General features: G+C 47.4%; 1 protein-coding gene across 1 annotated transcript in view; it reads right to left on the reverse strand.

Annotated features, from left to right (window-relative positions):
* LOC144607350 (tyrosine-protein kinase JAK2-like) overlaps positions 1-22,077 on the reverse strand; it is a 48,382-nt gene extending 26,305 nt beyond the window's left edge. Inside the window, exons 1-5 of the mRNA XM_078424118.1 lie at positions 21,953-22,077; positions 9,459-9,676; positions 6,182-6,305; positions 4,547-4,664; positions 3,782-3,927 (exon numbers count right to left, since the gene is read on the reverse strand). Of these exons, the coding sequence (XP_078280244.1) occupies positions 3,782-3,927; positions 4,547-4,664; positions 6,182-6,305; positions 9,459-9,651 (581 nt within the window). The 5' untranslated portion in view covers positions 9,652-9,676; positions 21,953-22,077. The remainder of the gene's footprint in view (positions 1-3,781; positions 3,928-4,546; positions 4,665-6,181; positions 6,306-9,458; positions 9,677-21,952) is intronic.
* Positions 22,078-22,366: the final 289 nt, after the last annotated feature.

Here is a 22,366-nt window from a genome sequence, read left to right on the forward strand (position 1 = left end):
AAACATCGCCTGTCCATGTTCTCCAGGGATGCTGACTAACCCGCTGAGTTCCACAGCATTTTGTGTCCTTTTTAGTACACCAGCATCTGCATTTCCTTGTTTCTACCTTTCTGCCCACATTGTCCTTGCCAACTGTGCCACTGGAATGTAGGACTTTGAGAGCTGGCCTCAGAGGTTAATAAAAATTATGAGGGGCATGGATATGAAAGGTATTAAGAATTTTTTTCCAAGGTCAGGCGAGAGGGCATAGATTTAGGATGCGAGGGGAGTCATTTAAAGGAAATCTGAGGTGTAAGTTTTCATGCAGAGAATGATGAATCTCTGCAACGAGCTGCCAAAGAAGTTGGTTCACGTAGACATTTATAGCGTTCAAAGACCTTTGGACAGATATTTGGATCAGAAAGATGTAGAGGGATAAGTGATCAATGAAGTCAAATGGGATGACCGTTGATAGGCATTGCAGTTGACTTGGTGAGATGGACTGAAAGGACTTGTTTCTGTGATGTTCGATTTTATGATTTGTTCAACATCTTTTAAACTATTCTACCCTATCTCATCACCCTTTGAGATTGTCAGTGTTACAGTCGAAGAAGTACTGAAGGTACTGTCATGTATGAAGGTAGACAAATCTCCAGGGCCTGATCAGATATATCCGAGGACATTGCAGGAAACTAGCGAGGAAATTGCGGGAGCCATGGTTGAAATTTACGAGTCGCTCATAAATACAGGTGAGGTGCCAGAAGGTGGCAAATGTTGTGCCTCTATTCAAAAAGGGCTGCTGGGAAAATGCTGGCAACTATAGGCCGGTGAGCTTAACATCTGTAGTTGGAAAGTTACTAGAGAGTATTGTGAAGGATAGGTTATACAGGCATTTGGATGGGCAAGGGCTGATTAGGGATAGTCAGCATGGTTTTGTACATGGGTGGTCGTGTCTCATAAATCTGATTGATTTTTTTGAAGAGGTGACCAAAACGGTCGATGAGGGCAAAGCTGTAGAAGTTGTGTACATGGATTTCAGTAAGGCGTTCAACAAGGTTCTGCATGGAATGCTGCTCCGGAAGGTTAGATCGCATGGGATCCAAGGAAGGATAGCTGAATGGATAGCAAATTGGCTCCATGGAAGGAAGCAGAGGGTGATGGTGGAAGGTTGCTTCTCAGACTGGAGGCCTGTGACTAGTGGTGTGCCTCAGGGTTCGGTTACTGTTTGTCATCTACATCAATGATTTGGATGAGAACATACAGGGCAAGATTAGCAAGTTTGCTGATGATACAAAAGTGAGTGGTTTTGCAGATAGTGAAGATGGTTGTGAAAGATCACAGCAAGATCTGGATCGATTGGCCAGGTGGGCGAAGGAATGGTTGATGGAATTTAATGCAGAGAAGTGTGAGGTGCTGCATTTTGGGACGTCGAATAAGGGCAGTTAATGGTAGGCCTCTGGGTAGTGTTGTAGAGCAGAGGGATCTAGGAGTACAGGTGCATGGTACCTTAAAGTCGAGTCGTAGGTAGTTAAGGTGGTCAAAAAGGGTTTTGGTATTTTGGCCTTCATCAGGCAGAGTATTGAGTATAGAAGTTGGGAGGTCATGTTGCAGTTGGAGAAGACATTGGTGAGACCACATTTAGAATATTGTGTTCTGTTCTGGGCATCATGTTACAGGAAAGATATTGTCAAGCCTGAAAGGGTTCAGAAAAGATTTACGAGGATGTTGCCAGGACTAGAGGTTATGAGCTATAGGGAGAGATTGAGTAGGCTGGGTCTCTATTCCATGGAGTGCAGGAGGTTGAGATTTAATAGGAATCCGAGGGGTAACTTTTTCATACAAAGGGTGGTGGGTGTATGGAACAAGCTGCCAGGGGAGGTAGTTGAGGCTGGGATTATCCCATCGTTCAAGAAACAGTTAGACAGGTACATGGATAGGACAGGTTTGGAGGGATATGGACCAAGCGCAGGCTAGTGTACCTGGGACATTATTGGTGGTGTGGGCAAGTTGGGCCGATGGGCCTGTTTCCACACTGTATCACTCTATGACTCCATGACTATGTCACCACCATCAGGGAGCTATGGACTTGCACCAGAAGATCCCACTTTACATCAACATCTTAAGATCCCTGCCATTTACTCTAATGGCCTACTCATTGAGTCAGTGATACAACATGGAAACAGGCCCATCGGCCCAACTTGCCCATGCTGACCAAGATACCACATCTACACAAGTTTCACTTGCCTGCATTTGGCCCATGTCCCTTTAAACCTTTCCTATCCATGTATCTGTCTAAATATCTTTCAAATGTTGTGATAGTACCTGCCTAGAGTTGCTGCCTAACAGTGCCAGAGACCTGGGTTTGAACCTGACCACGGGTGCTGTCTGTATGAAGTTTGTATACTCCCTGTGACCGCGTGGGTTTTTTCTCCGGGTGCTCTGGATTCCTCCCACAATACAAAGACGTACAGATATGTAGGTTAACTGGCTTTGGTAAAATTATAAATTGTCCTTAGTATGGAGGATGGTGCTAGTGTACGGAATGATCATGGGCCGACGGACTCAGTGGGCCAAGGTGCCTCTGTGTCTCTGAAGTCTAAAAAAAGTTACTATACAAAGTTACTTCCCTTTACTGTATATAGTGGTTCTAACTCACAAAGTGACATTTAAAGCTTCCTCTTATTCTTTGGCCTTGTTATTGTAACTATCAGGGAAGGGACACTGTAACCAGCTTTGCAGAGGGTTGAGGAGAAGATTCACGGCTCATCTTAAAGGATGTTGGGAGCTGGCCTAGGTGCTCAGGACAAGGAATTCCCGGCACATCGGCTGTCTATGGATTCAGGTCCCACACCTGACCACCAACGCCTGCCCCTTGAGTGGCGTGCAGAGGGAGTGCCACACCGTCTGAGGATCACATAGATGAGATGTTAGCTCTTTCCTCTCTTTTGAAGCAGTGCGGAACAATTCTCCTATCCTGAGGTCACTATTCGTTTACATTTATCCAGATGTCCTCTCCTTGCTTGTGAGAGCTTACTGAGCTGCCGAAATAGACTTGGGCAGCTTGCAACCCACATTGAATTCTCTAATTTCAAGTAACTTCTGCATTCTTTTCCCCTCTCATACCCGCCCCCCCCCCTCCCCACCCCCGCCCCCCCCCCCCCCCTCCCCACCCCCACCCTAGTTGTTCTACTAGTTCCACTGCTTGCATCCTTGGATCCCTTTCGTTGGATCTGGGCGGCACAGTCGAACAGATGATAAAGCTGCTGCCTCACAACGCCAGAGACCCGTGTTCGGTCCTGACCTCGGGTGCTGTCTGTGTGGAGTTTGCATGTTCAAATGTCATCACAAAGGTTTCCTCTGTATGTTACGGTTTCCTCCTACATGCCAAAGACGTGTGGGTTTGTAGGTTAATTGACCCCTGTAAATCGCCCCTTGTGCGTGAGGAGTGGATACAATAGTGGGAAAGCATAGAACTGGTGTAAATGGGTGATCGATGGTCGGCACGGACTCAGTGAATTTGTGTAAAATATCTACTTAATGCTGCCAATGGCGGCATTCTCAGAGCGAGATGCTGGAAAGGGTTCACATCCAACGTGGGAAGGGATGAGGCCATTCAGCCTGACCAATACATGCTGGTGCAGATGGTGTTGTGAACCTCCTCTCCCAGTTCCAGCTCACTCTGACAGCACCACCGGCAAGTCATTTCTTGCTCCGATAGGCATCCAGTTGCTGCCTTTGCCTCAGTCTGTGAGTGCTGTTTACAGGAGGGAGGGAGGGTGAGGCTGAGGTAGTCACCTCTCACCTGATATGGTCACAGATCTGCTGCAGACTCCATTTCCTCTCCTTTGATATTCGCATTATGTCCAGCACCGCCATCCCCAAACATTCTTCCTGCATCTGTAGGTCCAACGGAACCTTAATGAGCCCAGTGACAAAGTCGGAGCGGGCCTGTGGGGGAGGCACAGGAAGCAACAATGAGCAATGATGAGCAGATGCAGTGGCCCGAGTACTGGCATGACTCGACCCAATTTCGCCCCCCTCTCCCTGCCCCCCCCCCCCCCATCCTTCCCTCCCCTGCGTCCCACCTGGACTCCCACTATTTCTCCTTTCCAACCTTCTTGCCACTTTTCTCATTCTGGCTTTATGCTCTGCAACTCTTGAAACTTTTCTCACGCCTTCCCTTCTTATCTCTGGCCTTTGTTCTAACCATCTGCCTATCAAAAAAAACCCTCGCCGACGTTGACCAATTACCTGATATGCAGGTCCTGTCTCTCCCCTTTTCCAGCTTTCTTCTCCCCCTACAATCAGTCTGAAGAAGGGTGTCGACCCTAAACATCGCCTATCCATGTTCCCCAGGGATGCAGCCTGACCCGCTGAGTTACTCCAGCACTTGGTGTCCTTTTCCTCATTTCTTCAACACATTAATGATATTGGACTGAACCTGAAGTGGCTTCAGTATGGAATGTTGTGCAGAGTATAAGGTTCAGCCATTGTTACATTTTGCACACAGTAAAATGACTGCCTTCCAGTATTCACATTGCGACACCTGTTAAAATTTCATAATTACCTGAGCAAAGAGGTAGTCTATGACTGAGTAATCCAAAACAGTGCCAGCACATTCCTTTGTAAGACCATAGCGATAAGATTTCTTGCTGCCTTGGCCAAACCAATTCGGAAAGAAAAATCTAGGCAAGCAGATAAAAAAAGAATGGGTATCATTGTAACTGTGATAAACAAGACAGAACTCAGAGCCATGTGCAATAAAATGTGTGGGAAGGAACTGCATATTATTCAGAGTCAACCAGAGATGTCACCTGTTCCTTTTCTCCCAAGATGCTGCCTGACCCACTGAGTTACTCCAGCTTTTTGTGTTTATCTCCCATGAGCGATAATTGTCTTGTGGTCTTATTAGTGCCCTCGGAGGGTCAAATGGCCTCCTCCTGCACCTATTTTCTATGTTTCTAGGTTTACAGAATGCCCTATTAGTGCACTTTACAGACTGTTTAAATAAGATGGTTGCTTACAAAGATTGGCATGTCTTCAATACTAAATTGCATGTTACATTTCACCAGAGCAAACTGTTGTGACTGATTTGAGAAGAGCTGATGGACTGAATGAGCACAATACTGAAACTTCCGTGGGAATGCTGTGTGTGGAATCCTCTTATGGAGATGTTTAAAATCAAGAAGGACAGAGAGGGCAGGGAGAAGCTGTTTCTGCAGGCAGAGGGTCAAAAGGCAGAGAGAAAGAAAGAATGAATGAAGACAAAAGAAAAAAAGACTAACATGAGAAAACTTTCTTTCTGCAGCAAGTGTTTAAGAGTTTGTTTATCTTTGATGTTCCTCTGTGTGACAGGAGCACTAGACAAGATTATGTCATTGCTGAAGTATGTGGGCAGTTTTCTTGTAACAACCAGCACTTTGTTATCATGAAATATTAGTGACTTAGCCCTTTGCGATTGTGTGAACACAACCAATATAGTTGAGATTGGGCGGCGTGGAGGTGCAGCAGTAGAATTGCTGCCTTACAGCGACAGAGACCCTGGTTCAATCCAAACTACAGGTGCTGCCTGTATGGCCTTCCCCTGGCCTGCGTGGGTTTTCTCCAGAGTCTCAGGTTTCCTTTCCTCCCACTCTCCAAAGACGTACAGGTTTTAAGGCTAATTGGCTTGGCCAAATTGTAAATTGTCCCTAGTATGTGTAGGATAGTGTTAGTGTGCGGGGATCGCTGGTCGGCGCGGACTCGGTGGGCCGAAGGGCCTGTTTCCGTGCTGTATCTTTAAACAAAACTTCTTATCAAGTCCACATCACAAGATTGGAAATTGATCAGCCAGAGCTGAACACACCTCTGGGCATCGGCATACAATGGCGTCTTGTGCTTTGTACGCTTCTTGAACTGCTTGTGCGTAGTGGTGGAAAGATTGGTGGAAACAGGGCCATGACATGAATGCTCTTTCCTTGACCCCTAAACCAAACTAAACTAAACTAAATAGAGAATGTATGCAAGAACCATTCTGCAGGAAAAAGACATATGGTCCAGTGCGTCCATGCCATTTAACAAAGACCATCTCTAGTCAAAGACCACTGACTCCCACCGTGAGCATTTGACCTGTAACCCATGGCTCTTGCGTACTGCTTGGCTATTGCCCGCAGTCTCCTGATCATCAGTGCCATCACCGTAAATGCAGCACGCCACGACTTACCTGAGGCGATAACGAAGGACCTGTTGTGTGCACCCATCGACCTGGAAGATGTGGCTTGGAGGAAGCCAGACCTTGATATCTTCGGTTGCGAGGGCAAAGAGACTGTTGTAGACCGGCAGGATCCCTGGGGATACAGACACATTCATCAAACAGTGTCGGGCACAGACAACTGGGCATGGACGCCTTGTTGCCTGGAGTAAGGGGAACACAGGAAAGTAGGACAGGAGGAGGCCACTTGGCCAATGTATCTACCGCCACTCTAGGTACTGCTAATGAGCCAGAGTGACAAACAAACTACTGGAGCAGGTCAAAGAGCATCTGTGGGGTGAGGAAGAAGTGACATTTCAGGTCGAGTCAATGTCAGGACTGAGGGTGGAGAGGGGAGATAGCCTGTGAAAAGGGGAGAGGGGAAGGGTGAGACAGGAGCTTGCCAGTGAGGACCGAGAAGGGGTGAAGGATGATAAGCAGAGAGGTCAGGTGGCAGAGGTAGGGATATTGTTGGGAGACATGGGCAGGTGGGTGAGAAGCGGGAATACAATGGTTATAAATGTTGGAATCTGCTAGGTATGGAACCTCCTGCCTTGTTTTGATTTACCAAATGCATCACCTCACACTTTTCTGAATTAAACTTCATTTGCCATTCCTCAGCCCATTTGCCCAGCCCAATTCCTGAACTCCATCTTCCCTCTCTACAATGCCACCTATTTCAGAGACATCTGCAAAGTTCTTTTCTGTGCCTTGTACATTCTCATCCAAATTGACCATGACACCCAGGTCACGTTGTTTAGTTTTAATTTAGTTTAGAGATACAGCACGGAAACAGGCCCTTCGGCCCACCGAGTCCGTGCCGACCAGCGATACCCACACATTAACACTCCCTGCACACGCTAGGGACAATTTCCATTTATACCAAGCCAATTAATCTACAAACCTGTACTTCTTTGGAGGGTGGGAGGGAACTGAAGATCTCGGGGAAAACCCATGCAGGTCACAGGGAGAATATACAACCTCCGTACAGACAGCACCATAGTCAGGATCGAACCCAGGTCCCTGACACAGTAAAGCAGCAACTCTACTGCTGTGCCACCGTGCTCTATGAATCTTTTCTGGACCCTCTCCAGCTTAATTACACAGAATTCTTTCATCAATGAATCAGGCAGGTTCTTATAACAATCCAATAGTTTTGTAAATAACATTCAAAATTAGATTGCGGATTACTCTTTTCGAGGAGTTTATGGGTTTGCATGTCGTTTTTATGTCAGTTTGTCTTATTATGTTGTGGTCATTGTGGTGACTATTATTTCCTTGCAGATGAATAAAACTTCCCTATTTCTCGCTCCATTGGGTAACCAGTATTGGGTAAATCTTAGTTTCATAGTCACGATTGCTGAAATAATCTTTTTATTCCAGATTATTTCCTGAACAGAAAATAAACTCCCCAGCTGCCATGGTGATTTTGGAAAAGTCTCCAAGTCAATAATTATTTCTAATAATTTAACCGTTGTTACCATCCCTCTTTCCATCTGACTTGAAAGATATTGCGTTGCGGAGCCATTAGGCATGGTTGTGATGCAGGCAGCTTCTGTGGAGGAGCGGGTTAGTGTAAGGAGAGTTTGATCACCAGACGTGGTCAGGGTGGGCAATGGGTGGGATCACTGGTTGACGGATGGTGTTGGGATCGGAGAAGCTTTCAGTGCGGAGATTTGTGCCGGGGGGGGTTGAGTTTGGGCAAGAGTTATGTGATACTTGGATGGGACAAAGGGAAAGTCACAAAGTATCTACATCCTAAAACTCTCGTTTGTTTGTTCCTGAACTACAGCCAAAATGGTACAGGATAGCGCAACAATTTTAGGCCCACCTTACTCACCGTCGTCCCTTTGGTACTAATGGAAAAAGTTTCATTGAAATCGGTGTTATATTTTTAAAGTTATTCACATTTTAAAGTTTAAATCTATCTCCTAGGGAGGGAGGGGGAGGGTAAGGGGGTTGAGGGGGGTGAAGTGGGGGGGAGGGGAAGGGAAGGGGAGGAGGGAGGGGGGAGGACGGGAGGGGGTGGAGAGGGAGGAGGAGAGGGTGCTGCACCAATGCAGGAGAGGTTTGGGCCCAACGGGTCCACTTGGTCTAGTAGTATTTAAAGGGGACTGGGCTGGTGTTAGACTCAGGATGTTACCTGAAGCAAGCGCATGAACTGGAGTTCTGCTTCAGCATGAGACGTACAATCAGACAGAATTAAAACAGGCCCTTCATTTCATTGAGTCCATACCAACCGCCGAAACACCAATTAAGCCAATGCTTTTTAATTCTCCCCGCCTTCTCCTGAATACCCACAAATTCTATCACTCACCGACACATTAGGGTCAATTTACGGCAACTAACTAACCTATTAACCTGCATGATGTTGGAATGCGTGAGAAAACTGGAGCACCCAGGGGAAACTCGTGCGGTCCGTGAGAGAACGTGCAAACTCCACATTGCCAGCACCAGAGGTCAGGATTGAACCTGGGTCATTATGGCCATGAAGTAGTTGCTCTACTAGCTAGGCGTGCAGCGTAGGTGTACTAGGTTAATTCCCGGAATGGCGGGACTTTCATATGTTGAAAGACTGGAGCGACTAGGCTTGTATATACTGGAATTTAGAAGGATGAGAGGAGATCTTATCGAAACGTATAAGATTATTAAGGGGTTGGACACGTTGGAGGCAGGAAACATGTTCCCAATGTTGGGGAAGTCCAGAACAAGGGGCCACAGTTTAAGAATAAGGGGTAGGCCATTTAGAACTGAGATGAGGAAAAACTTTTTCAGTCAGAGAGTTGTGTATCTGTGGAATTCTCTGCCTCAGAAGGCAGTGGAGGCCAATTCTCTGAATGCATTCAAGAGAGAGCTGGATAGAGCTCTTAAGGATAGCGGAGTCAGGGGGTATGGGGTACTGATTGAGAATGATCAGCCATCATCATATTGAATGGCGGTGCTGGCTCGAAGGGCCGAATGGCCTCCTCCTGCACCTATTGTCTACAGTCTATTATCTATTGTTATCAAGCCTGTGGCCTGCATTACCTGTGAGAGAGTGGTCTCTATCACTGGATGAAACCTGCACGCGTCCTGTTTCTTTGTTTGACAGTACCAGAGGATTTACAGGGAGAAGTGCAGAATTGCATACTTTGCTTTAGTCTTCCAATTGTTCGTGGCTTTTCATTGAAATTGAATGACACATTGCACCAAAACATGCCCCCACCCAGTCAAATGACGAGATATCTGCAAACATGGGCGTGGACCTCACCGCTGGCCTCTGCTGCAGAGATGCAGAGCTCCTCAGCTGTGTATCGTCCAGAGCTGAATTCCAGGGAGGTTGCACCGTGCTCCGCAGTGCCGTAGTAGAGATAGACCCTCAGGCCGGGCCCTTCCGATGCCGGCTGCTCACAAGCCATACCCTCGACAGCATGCACTTTCCCCAGGCTTTGCAATGCCGGCATCTTGAAAGAAGATGTTCCTTTTCAGCTGAAGAAAGAGAAGAAAAATGTTTTATTTCAACTTTATGACCCCAGTGTCCCAGTGCACACAAACTACATTGGGAACGATCCAAATGTTTCCCATTCATAGTGTGATGGCAGGCTCTAACTTAGCAGATATGCCCTATACACTTTCCAAACCCACGTGGCAATGCTCCAGCAGAATTCAGTCTGAAGAAGGGTCTCGACCCGAAACGTCACCCATTCCTTCTCTCCTGAGATGCTGCCTGACCTGCTGAGTTACTCCAGCATTTTGTGATATCTTCGATTTGTACCAGCATCTACAGTGATTTTCCTACACTTAACGTCTCCACACCTTCTTTCCGCCTGTGCACTTGGTCTTTGAGAGTTTTGCATGCGTGCAAAGGAGAACATCACCGGTACAGGACATCAAACTACCTGAGCCGATGCTAACATCACTCAGTGGTATCAGAGAGAATCAACTGAGAAACTATTATGTGAAGAAAGGGACTGCATATGCTGGTTTATACTGAAGATAGTCTGTTTAGTCTCCTCTCCTGAAGAGGAGTTTTCACTGTGAATCGATGGAGAAAAATGACACATTTATTGAAAGTAACTAACATTGAATGATAACAGTGTTCATCAGTGCAGTCACTGTAATATTATCTCAAGGTATTTCACTGGAAGTTTTCACAACCACATTTGAATGCCATCACTTTAAGAGACATCAGGAAAAGTGATTATACACTTCGTCAATGAGAAAGCTGTTAAGGGGTGTCTTGGAGGAGAGAGAGGTTGAAGCGTCCAGGGGAGATTATTTCAGGAATCAGGACAACTGATGGTATAGAACGTAGAACAGTACAGCAAAGGAATAGGCCCTTTGGTCTACAATATGATGCCAAGCGATTCCATTCCTTGAATATCATGTGCCTTTCTAAAGAGCTCCATCATATCTACCTCCATCAACACCCCTGGCAGCGAATTTCTGTTTGGCCATTGACAATGGAGCAGAAGTACCTCAAAACAACCATGTTAAAAAGCAAAGTTAAGTTTAGTTTAGTTTAGTTTAGTTTACATTATTGTCATGTATACAGGAAAAGCTTTGGTTGTGTGCTAACCAGTCAGCAGAAAGACAATACACGATGTGACATGGTCCTTATTTGCCTTTCCCGGCCTGTTCATACAGAAGCCTAGCATCGTGTGCGTGTTGCTGTCATATCTGCTTTCACCACTTCCTCTGGCAGCGCATTCTAGCACCCACCACTCAAAAGTGTAAAACACTTGGCCTGCACATCCCCTTTAAACTTTTCCTCTCACTTTAAAGCTATGCCGTCTAGTTTGTAGTTTAGAGATACCGCCTAGAAACACCAAATCCGTGCTGACCAACGATCAACCGTACACTAGTTCTAAGTTATCTCAGTTTTGCCGTACCACACAAAATGTAAAGTCCAAACATTACCAAGGTGCACACTACACACAAGGTGCAATTTGCAGAAGCCAATTAACCTACAAACTTGCATGTCTTTGAACTGTGGGAGGAAATCAGAGCACCCGGAGAAAACCCATGAGAGTCACAGGGAGAACATACAATCTCCGTACAGACAGCACTCGTAGTCAGTATCGAACCAGGGTCTCTGGCGCTGTAAGGCAGCAACTCTAACGATGCCCCACTGTGCCGCTCACAGTATTTGATATTTTCATCCTGGGATAAAGACACTGACCATCTCCTCTATCCAAATCATTCAACATTTTATAAACTTCTATCATCCTCCGACACGCCAGAGAAAACAATCCAGGTCTGTCCAACCTCTCCTTGTGGCTAAGACTCTCCAATCCATGAGCTTCAGTTCTGTAATTCAAGACCCTTCTTCAGACTGTCTCGACCCGAGCCGTCACCCATTCCTTCTATCCAGAGATGCTGCCTGTCCCGCTGAGTTACTCCAGCATTTTGTGTCTATCTTCACCAGGGAGTTGCCTGGATTGTTACACATATAATGTAACAACAATAACATATATAACAACATTATAAGGGGCATAGAAAGGATGAAGACAGTCCGAATCTCTTTCTCCATAGTCAGGAATTAAAAACAAGAGGACATAGGTGGAGTCCCGAATGGCCTGCTGTCCTTTGCAGCAGTTGTCATGGACCTGTGAGTTCCTGGCAGAATTGCTGAGACAAGTAACTGCAGGACATATTGTAGAAGGAGCGTCAGTGTGCTAGTGATTGGGCTGGAGGGGCAGGTGCCATTTAAACATGCTGCTCTGTCTTGTGTGTTGCTTCTTGAGCTTCATGAGAATCGTTGAATTTGCACAAATGCAGAGCGTTCCATCACACTCTGGAGTTGTCTTGTTGGTTTTGCGGAGTCATTCATCACGGGATATCCAGCATTAGATCTACTCTTGAAGTTGTCCTGGTCTATCATCAGTCTTACTGAAAGACTGAAATAAAAATAGAAAATGGCAGAAACACATAGCAATTCAGCCTACATCCGTGGAAAGAGTCAAAGTTGACTCGATGATGTTTTGTGCACTTTAGCGGGGCTGGGTGATGTTCACTTGCTGAAGGATTGCTCACCCCTCATCCCCACCACCCCCCCCCCCTACCCGGTTCCACAAACCTAGTGACAAATTGTTGCTTCACACTTGGTTATGTTTGGACTTTACATTTCTTGTTGTCACTGAGGCCACTTTTGATGTGGGTGTGGTGAGTTGCTGTTTGAATGTTCGCCTTGCGTGTGTTGTGGCTTGTGTGAAATGATGTCAGAGCCAGCCACTGCGGATATTGCAGGAAATAGAACGCCTTGTTTACCAGAAGTGCACTCCGTCTTTACTGCTCAGTCACTTGGACCTGTTGAAATAGATATTTACCATCACTCCCAGTGGTGGGGAAAAAGAGGAATGTAAAGCTGCTGTCACCCAAAACAACAGTGGCTCATGTATCTGTTTTGTTTCAGATACATGAATAGTCCACGAAGATTCCAGTGCTTTGCATACACAATGGAGTGGCGAAACCAGGGGATGAAGAAGCCTCTCGACCTGAAACATTACATATTCCTCTTCTCCAGGGATGCTGCCTGACCCGCTAAGTTAATCCAGCATTCTGTGTCTAAGGAACTGCAGATGCTGGTTTACACCAACGATAGACACAAATTGCTGGATCAACTCAGTGGCATCCCTGGATAGAAGGAATAGGTGACGTTTCAGGTCGAGACCCTTCTTCAGTCTGAAGTTAGTCCAGCATTTTGTGTCTATCTTCGGTGTAAACCAGCATCTGCTGTTCCTTCTTACACTACCTCTGGGAATTGTAATTCCAAAAATGATGAATTCTCTTTTTGCCTTTTTGCCTTTTATGATCAGGGACATTCTTACCCCCCCCCCCCCCCCCCCTCCCCCCCACTAAGCCCAACAGAAGGTGGTGTTCAGTTGCTGTCTCTCTGGTGAACTTTCTCTCAGGTGCTCACAGACAGAGCTCCAGGATTCAGGGCCTGTGATGATGGTTTATTACCTGGTCAGGGTGGTGTAGACTTGGGAGGGGGGGGGGGGGCCTGTAGGTGGTTGTTCCGGCCCTCTCCGGTGGGAGAAGGTGTGGGTTTGTGAGCTGTTGTCGGAGCCACCTGTGCGAGTAACCTCAGCGATCTTGTGGAAGGTGCAGAAGGCAGCCACCCAGCACCGTTGGTGAATGGAGCGAATGGTGATGGCGGAGGGTGCCGCTCCAGTCCGGTGGCTGTTCCGCTCTGCACGTTCAAGCTGCTCGCATGTTGTTGGTGCCGTGCTCATCCAGGCCAGGGTGTTCCAGCACGCTCCTGACTTGTGCCGTGTAGACGATGGAATAGCCCTGTGGTGTCAGTTGATGAAACTCGCACCAAGGTACCCAGCTTGCTCACTTCACACTCTGATGAAACACAGGGCCACTAAATGCCACAGTTCCCGGCGGCCCAGAATCACCGGAACATCCTGTAGCTTTGCTTCATCTTCCCCTCCTCTCAGCGCTCCCCTCTGCTCCTCTCCACTCCCCTCAGCTCCCCTCTGCTCCCCATTCCCCTCCACTTTCCTCAGCTACCCTCATCTCTTCCCGGTTTCCCTCAACTCCCCTCAGCTCCCATCAGCTCCCTCCATCCTCCCTCTGCTTCCCTCAGCCTCCTTGCCCCATCGTTTCCCTTCAGCCCCCCTCTGCCCCCCCTCGGCCTCCCTCTGCAGCCCTGCCTCCCTCGGTCTCCCTCAGCCTCCTCATTTCCCATCAGCTCCCATCAGCTCACCATTCCACTCTCCGAAGCATCAACGTCAGGACGTAATGGATTCCAGGTCAAAACTCATCATAAAATACTGGTAATAGAATTACTGTCAGTTGGTGAGGTTATTAATTTGAAGAATGTTGAGTTCGCTTTCACACGGAATCTGGGGCCATCTGTGTTTGCTGAGATTTAGTGATCTCCGGGGCAGCTGCTCACTCCAGCAACTTCCTTAATACTTCCTGATCCTGCAGACATTTACAAGAATGAAACAATAGCTGCAAACTCGGGCTTCCCTCGTTCCTTCCTGGTCCTGCCTGGCCCAACTCCATGTATCTGTTTCGCACTTCCTGGATCACGGCCCAATCTGTACAGATCAAGGACTTAAACCACGGAACTGTATGACGAGCATATGAAGACTTTCCTTGCAGACACAAGAGACTGCAGATGCTGGTATCTGAAGCAAACAACAAATGGATGGAGGAACTCAGTGGGTTAGGAGGGAATGCATTCCCTCCACAGATGCTGCCTGACCCACTGAGTTCCTCCAGCCTTTTGTTTTGTTGATGAACATTCCCTGTCTGTTCTCTTCACTGATGATGTCTTGTTGATGTTTATTCAACAGAATGTAGAGAACAAGGTATCTTGGCCCATCTGCTGGGCAACGGTGTCTCTATCCTGCACCCTCCCCATCTCCCCCAAGGGATGTCTCTCCTTCCTCTCTCACAATTCCACCAAACTCCACATTCTCACCATATGTGGAGTAGTTTTTCTGCAGGATTCTCAGTACGACAGCACCTTTCACAAGGCAAGACATTCACAGCCAATGAATTAGCCACAAATAGAGTCTGGACAGACTTGGATTTGGGGAGAGGTTTCTTACATTCTACCCAATCTAAATCTTTCATAATTATGCAATTATGGAAGTCCAGAAGCCAGTGGAGATGGGAAGATGTGGCCGGTAGTGGGATCCGGTTGGAGGTGGGCCACATCTTCCCATCTCCACCCCTTTCTGCTTTCCGCAGAGACTGTTCCCTCTGAAACTCCATGGTCCACTCGTCCCTTCCCACCCAAACCACCCCCTCCCCAGGTACGTTCCCCTGCAACTGCAGGAGATGCAACACCTGTCCCTTTACCTCCCCCCTCGACCCCATCCAAGGACCCAAACAGTCTTTCCAGGTGAGGCAAAGGTTCGTTTGCACCTCCTCCAACCTCATCTACTGCATCCGCTGTTCCAGGTGTCAATTTCTCTACATCGGCAAGACCAAGCGCAGGCTCGGCAATCCTTTTGCTGAACCTGATCTCCCAGTGACTCAGCATTTCAACTCCCCCTCCAATTCCCAATCTGAATTTTCTGTCCTGGGCCTCCTCCATTGTCAGAGTGATGCCCAGCACAAATTGGAGGAACAGCACCTCATATTTCGCTTGGGTAGTTTACACCCCAGCGGTATGAACATTGACTTCTCTAACTTTAGATAGTCCCTGCTTTCCCTCTTTATCCCCTCCCCCTTCCCAGTTCTCCCACTAGTCTTCCTGTCTCCAACTACATTCTATCTTTGTCCGGCCCCCTCCCCTGACATCAGTCTGAAGAAAGGTCTCGACCCGAAACGTCACCCTTTCCTTCTCTCCCGAGATGCTGCCTGACCCGCTGAGTTACTCCAGCATTTTGTGTCTCCCTTCGATTTAAACCAGCATCTGTAGTTTATCTCCTACACATTTCTTCAGTTCCTTCAGAAACTGACCTCTACTTGTCAGCAGCCTTCCACTGGGCCTGACTCTGTGTGTAACTGAGCATCTTGTGAAACAGTCGGTGTTAAACCAGGAAGCACAGTTCTCAGCACAACACTGCCTTACTAGAAGATGTGCACCATCGTCTGGAAACCACCTTTCACAATAAATAGTAACTTGCCTCATTTTGGATTTCCCTGAAATATTAAGTTATAATATGGGTCATAAATACCATACACATTGAGCAACAGCTGTGGAAATTAGACATTTGCAGTTGCCCCAATCTCTACTCATCCAGAATTCATCATCACCGGATGTAATCCCACCACGGAATTGTGCCGTGTAATGGCTGAACCTGCCGCAGATCCCACAATAAAAAGCCACCAGTTCAATGACAGATTCCTTGGCTGGTGTGCACTGGGCACGAGATGCAACTCTAGATGGTGCTTCAGTGGTGTACTATCTGTCTGAGGCACACACTCCTGCTGATGGAGGTTCCTTCAGTCAGCTACGATTGTCAGCCACAAAAACTGAGGCTGGTATGATTCCACTCTGAGCAGCATCTGCCATCCAGAACTGGGTACTGGAACGCCCACAGGACCCGACCCCAGGATCACACCTACAGCAGTCAGGGCCACTGGAGACAGGACCGCAGAAGACGAGACAACAGGAGTCAGGTCAACAGGAGACTGAAGCACAGCAGACAGGACCACAGGATCTGACCCACATGAGATGGAACCGCAGGAGACGAGACAACAGGAGTCCGGTCAACAGGAGACGAGATCGCAAGAGAAGGGACTAGAGGATCAGACCACCAGGATTCAGGCCACAGGGGTCCACCCCACATGAGTCGGGACAACAGGAGTCAGATCCACAGGATCAAGTGTCCAGGATTGAAGGCCACGGATTGAACCCCAGTCTATAGGAATCAGGTCCACCAGGACTCGGGACCACAGGAGTCCGGTCTACAGGAGGCAGGTCGACAGGACTGGACCCCAGGATTGCAACCACAGGAGGCAGGATCACAGGAACAGACTCCCACGAGTCAAGGCCCCAGGAGAGACTGAACTCATGTTCAGACACTAGGGGGAACCAAAGAATCAATCCCTCAGGAATTTCTAGTCAAGATTTTGGTGCAAAGAACTGACATCCCTCTGCAGTTCCAATACGATGACTAGTTTCGGATTTCGTCTCAGGATTCACGATATTCCACTAACTGCTGTTCCCGCGGAGTCCAAGGATGCTGCCTCTGGGCCTCTGCCTCACTCTAAACTCCAGGGTTAACTGAAGAAGAGACAGTCTCTTCCTGGGCAGATACTCATCTACAAGACTTTATCTCCTACAGGCAAGTGGAGGCAGCAATCCTGAGTTGACCCAGAGTGCAGGAGCAGTAGATTCCTTCACTGAAGGGGCTCGGGAAACACTCGGACTTCCATTGTAATTCTCTGCTGTCGTCACTCACCCGTCTGGCCAACCTTGAAAGTTCCACGCCTTGGAATTAGACCTCCCAAACTCTTGATTTCCAGCTCAGTCCATTGTGCACCAGACTGTTTGCACGAGCAGTAATGTTGAGATCATCAGGGGTATTCGGCAGCCTGAGTTACTGAATCTGACTCATATTTAACTTGAACTGCATGAGTAAAGATATGGTCATCACCTCCCCTAGTGGGAGGCGTGTAATAATGAATTTAACTGGAACTACATGAGTAAAGATATGGTCATCACCATCCCACACTGCCATGCCTTTCACCAAGGGCAACAGATGCATTGAAACCATGAACTGACGATTCCCTTTCAACTCAGAAGGCAAGCTTGGTCTCGCAGGTGATGGAGGTGATGGAGTTGGTGCAGATGATGGAGATGCAGTTTTCAGACTTCTGATGGGGTGGCATCATTCCCTGTATTTCTTCTTGCCCCTGTCACGCATGCTGATCTGGACATGCAGATGCCTAATGATGTCAGATGACCTACAGTGGCCTTGTTTACTGCACTGGTACCACCATGGGGCTGCTGAAACCATGGTGTCATGTCCTCCGATGGCCCACATTGCTGTTCGCTCTCTTGTCTTTGTCAGTGTTGAAGGTTTTCATATCCCCTCCAAGAACCCCTGAAAGTGGGGCTCATGTTCTCTACTCCACCCTTCTTCCCCCGCCCCTCACAACTTGCATCTCCAGGGCACGTGTCCTTCATTTACTGTTCATGTCATGTCTGAACCGGCAAGCTCTCTGCCAGGTGGATGCCAGGTTGCTGGGCACCTTTACTACTGACTGTGTTGAGATGTTTCCTTTTCCTGAGAAGCCATGAACATATCATCCATTCCCTGCATATACATATGCCTATCCAAAAGTCTTTTAAATGCTACTACTGCCAACCTGGCAGGACATTCCAGGTACTCACCACCTTCTGTATAAAAACATCGCCCCTCCCACCTCTCCGTTAAACTTTGCCCGTCTCAACTTAAAACTATGTCCTCGAGTATTTAATTTCCCCATCCTGGGGAAATGATTCTGACTGTCTGCCCGATCTGCACCTCTCATCATTTTATTATACTTCTATCAGTTCTCCCCGCAGCCACTTGTGTTCCAGAGCAAACAATCTATCGGTCCATCCTTTCCCTGCAGCTGATACCCACTAATCCAGGCATCAAGCTGGTAAACGTCCTCCGCACCTTTTTCAAAGCCTGAACATCCTTCCTGTAATGAGGTGACCAGAACTGCACACAACATTCTAAACGCGGCCGAACCAGTCCTATGAAGCAGCATCATGACTTCATGACTCTTGTATTCAATACCATGACGTAAGAAAGCTAGCACAAGACTTTAAGACATAGGAACAGAATGAGGCCATTCAGCCCATCGAGTCTACTCTGCCATTCAGTCATGACTGATCTATTTTTCCCTTTCAACTCCAATCTCCTGCCTTCTCCCCGTAACCTTTGACGGCCTTCTCAATCAAGAACTATTCAGTCTCTGCCTTAAAAATACCTGTCTTGGCGTTCACAGCTTTCTGTGGCAAATGAATTCCCCAGAATTACCTCCCTCTGGCTAAAGAAATTCCTCCTCATCTCCATTTTGAAGGTACATCCTTTTATTCTGAGGATGTGCCCTCTGGTTCTAGACTCTCCCATTGCTACAAACAGTTTTTCCACATCCACTCCATCTAGACTTTTCATTATCCGGTAGATTTCAATGAAATCTAGCCTCATCCTTCTAAACTCCTGTGATTACCGGCCCATAGCCTTCAAACACTCCTCATGCCTCACCCCAAACATCCCCCTGGATCATTCCCTTCGGTACCCTCTCCAAAGCGAACACATCCTTGAGTCTGAAGAAGGGTCTCGACCCGAAACGTCACCCATTCCTTCTCTCCCGAGATGCTGCCTGACCTGCTGAGTTACTCCAGCATTTTGTGAATACATCCTTCCTCAGATATGGGACCCAAAATTGCTTACAATATATCCTTCTTTACAACGCTATATATTTGTGTTTCCACTTTTAGGGAGTTATGGACTTAGACCCCAATATTCTACTGCACAACAGTGCTGTTAAGGGTCATTGCAATAATTTAATTTTTCTCTTTAATTCGATCTCCCACAATGCAGCACCTCACACTTGCTCGGATTAAACTCCATCTGCCATTTCTCTGCCCATTTCTGTCGATGATCTATATCCTCATAGTTCACGGCCCCACCAAACTTACTAACCAACCCGCCTGTGTCGCTGACATCTTGGGAATAAATAAAATACAATGGACCAAAAAGCCTCCACTAATTCTAGACTGAAGAAAGTAGAACAAGCTAGCACATGAGCAGGCCCCTCTGTCCAATGATATCTGTGTGGCTATGATGTTAAAATAAGCTAATCCTAGGAATGCACGAATGGCATTGGAAGTCTCCCCAATGCTTTGGGGTCCTGCTCTAGGTCTCATATTGGACCATACATGGGGTAAGGGATTGTTGTGGCATGATACATGAATATTGTGCAAGGTTTCAGATCCGGTTGGCCCAACACCCTTTTCTTCAACCAACCAAGGACAGTTTCAATGTGAATATTCATTGACATTCACATTGAGTGGTGACCTCCAAGACTGGAGAAGTGAGAGCCATGTTTTTCAGGTCCTGCCATCACCCTTCATTTTTCGAGGAGGTGCTGTGCAGCAGAGGCAGCTTGGTTGAGGTCGTTAGCTTTGCGAATGTTCAATATAAGGACACAAGTTTTTTTAAAATTTTATTTTATTTCATATATACAGCGCGGAAACAGGCCTTTTCGGCCCACCAAGCCTGAGAACATGCACAGACACCATGTTGTCGTTGTGGTGAGCCCAGCCATTGAGGGTGTGACCTTGTTGCTGGAGGAGAGGCTCCACAGGTTAAACAATTGCCATTGGTTCTGTAGACTCCGGCAAGAAGTGTATTGGAGGTGTGATAGACAATAGACAATAGGTGCAGGAGTAGGCCATTCAGCCCTTCGAGCCAGCACCGCCATTCAATGCGATCATGGCTGATCACTCTCAATCAGTACCCCGTTCCTGCCTTCTCCCCATACCCCCTCACTCCGCTATCCTTAAGAGCTCTATCCAGCTCTCTCTTGAAAGCATCCAACGAACTGGCCTCCACTGCCTTCTGAGGCAGAGAATTCCACACCTTCACCACTCTCTGATGTTTGAGTGAACGAGAAAGATGGAAGGAAGATTGTTTTGTTGTCAGCCTGCAGTTGCCCATCGTCAAGAAGCAAATGCAGGAGATGAATTTCTGTGAGAGCCTAACTTGCGGAGGGTCCTTCGCGCCTGATGGTCAGAGGCTGAAGCCCCGTGATGGCTGGGGTTCATGCCTCTGCCTCTGGGAGTTGCTGCCCACTGTGCCCCTCGGAGTGATTCAGGAGGCATCTCCTACCACTGGGAGCAGGTGGTTGAAGAGGGTCTGGAAATGGGTTTCCCTGCGTATGACAGGCCAGAGATGCACCTCCATAGTTGGGGACGCGGTTTCCAAGGTAACAGGAATTCTGTTTTGGCATGAATTGCTTTCAGCTCTGAACTGAAGCAATTATTTCACTGACTTAATGACCCTGTTAAAACTGAGGGTGCTTGTTTATGCTGATATTTTGCCACATGCTCAAGACTCTGTGGCAACAGTATAATTCGCAGCACTTAGAGACTACTTTCTCAGCAATCCGTGCCTATTCAACAGCACTTTACAGTGAAGTACACAACCCCATTTATAAAGACTTTCTGTCAACTACAACAAACAGAATTCTTGACCAAAACAACCACAAAGTCTGCCAATAAAAACTGTGATTACACAGGCAAAATGCATTGAGTTGAGAATGGCTGCAGATGCCAAATTCTGCAGATAGGATTTACTCCAGGTATGATGACAGAAGGATCACCCTCTACTGGCCAGTAAACACATCTAGCATCAAAGACCCCAACAGGGGTGAATGTAATTTGAATTACACACAACACACATGCACGCGCTCACACTCACACAGACACCGTAGACTGATGGAGGCTCACACCTCCCATAGTGACTGTACATTTATCGAACAGAGAGCAACCCAGCAGCTACAGTTGGAGCTTTTGTAACATCCGTCCCTCGAATATGGAGACCAGCCACAAAATTAACATTCCTGTTCTGTTAATGCACAGGAAACTCCATGAAACACGTGTTTATATTAAAAGCAGTGTAAGTTTCTGAGTCTGTGTGCACGTGTATGAGTGTGCGAGCCTGTGTGTGTAAGGGTGTGTGTACGTATTTGAGAGTCTGATTGTGAATGTGTGTGTGTGTGTTTGTGTGAGTTTGCATGAGTGTTTTTGTATGAGTGTGTGTGTGTGTATGAGTGTGTGTGTGTGTATGAGTGTGTGTGTGTGTATGAGTGTGTGTGTGTGTATGAGTGTGTGTGTGTGTATGAGTGTGTGTGTGTATGAGTGTGTGTGTGTGTATGAGTGTGTGTGTGTGTATGAGTGTGTGTATGAGTGTGTGTGTGTGTATGAGTGTGTGTGTGTGTATGAGTGTGTGTGTGTGTATGAGTGTGTGTGTGTGTATGAGTGTGTGTGTGTGTATGAGTGTGTGTGTGTGTATGAGTGTGTGTGTGTGTATGAGTGTGTGTGTGTGTATGAGTGTGTGTGTGTGTATGAGTGTGTGTGTGTGTATGAGTGTGTGTGTGTGTATGAGTGTGTGAGCCTGTGTGTCTGCAGAACCTGTTTGAGTACATTTGTGTGTATGGCTGTGCATGTGTGCATGTGTGCATGTGTGTGTGTGTGTGTGTTTGTGTGTGTGAGCGTGTGTGTGTATGCACGCGTCCCATGAGGAACATATTATCACTTCTACAAAAGCATCATGAATGGAATACCTGGCCAGTCCAGTTCCTTTCCACCAGCCGTTGATCAATCTACAGGCAGAGATGCTTCCATGCTGCAGGCCGGGCCCAGCGGGCAGCTGCAACCTCCTCCATGCCGTACCGTCGCTGTGCTCTCATCAGCTGTGTCTGCAGCATGCATACTCCACTTCCTGCTACGCCTGATGAGAAATAGATTGCGGAGCAGTTTCCTGCTTTGTACCGCCTCTCCCCCCCCTCTTTAACCCAGATACCTCTGTTACTCAGATCACACAACAGCAGTCACTGAACTCCACCCCTGTCTGAAGAACGGTCCTGACCTATAACACTTTCTACCCATGTTCTCCAGAGATGCTGCCTGACCCGCTGAGTTACACCAGCACTTTGCGTCTTGTTTGTTTCACTGGATTAATGCGGTGTTTTTGCCCG

Source organism: Rhinoraja longicauda, chromosome 28 (assembly GCF_053455715.1).
Source record: "Rhinoraja longicauda isolate Sanriku21f chromosome 28, sRhiLon1.1, whole genome shotgun sequence".
Classification (NCBI taxonomy): domain Eukaryota; kingdom Metazoa; phylum Chordata; class Chondrichthyes; order Rajiformes; family Arhynchobatidae; genus Rhinoraja; species Rhinoraja longicauda.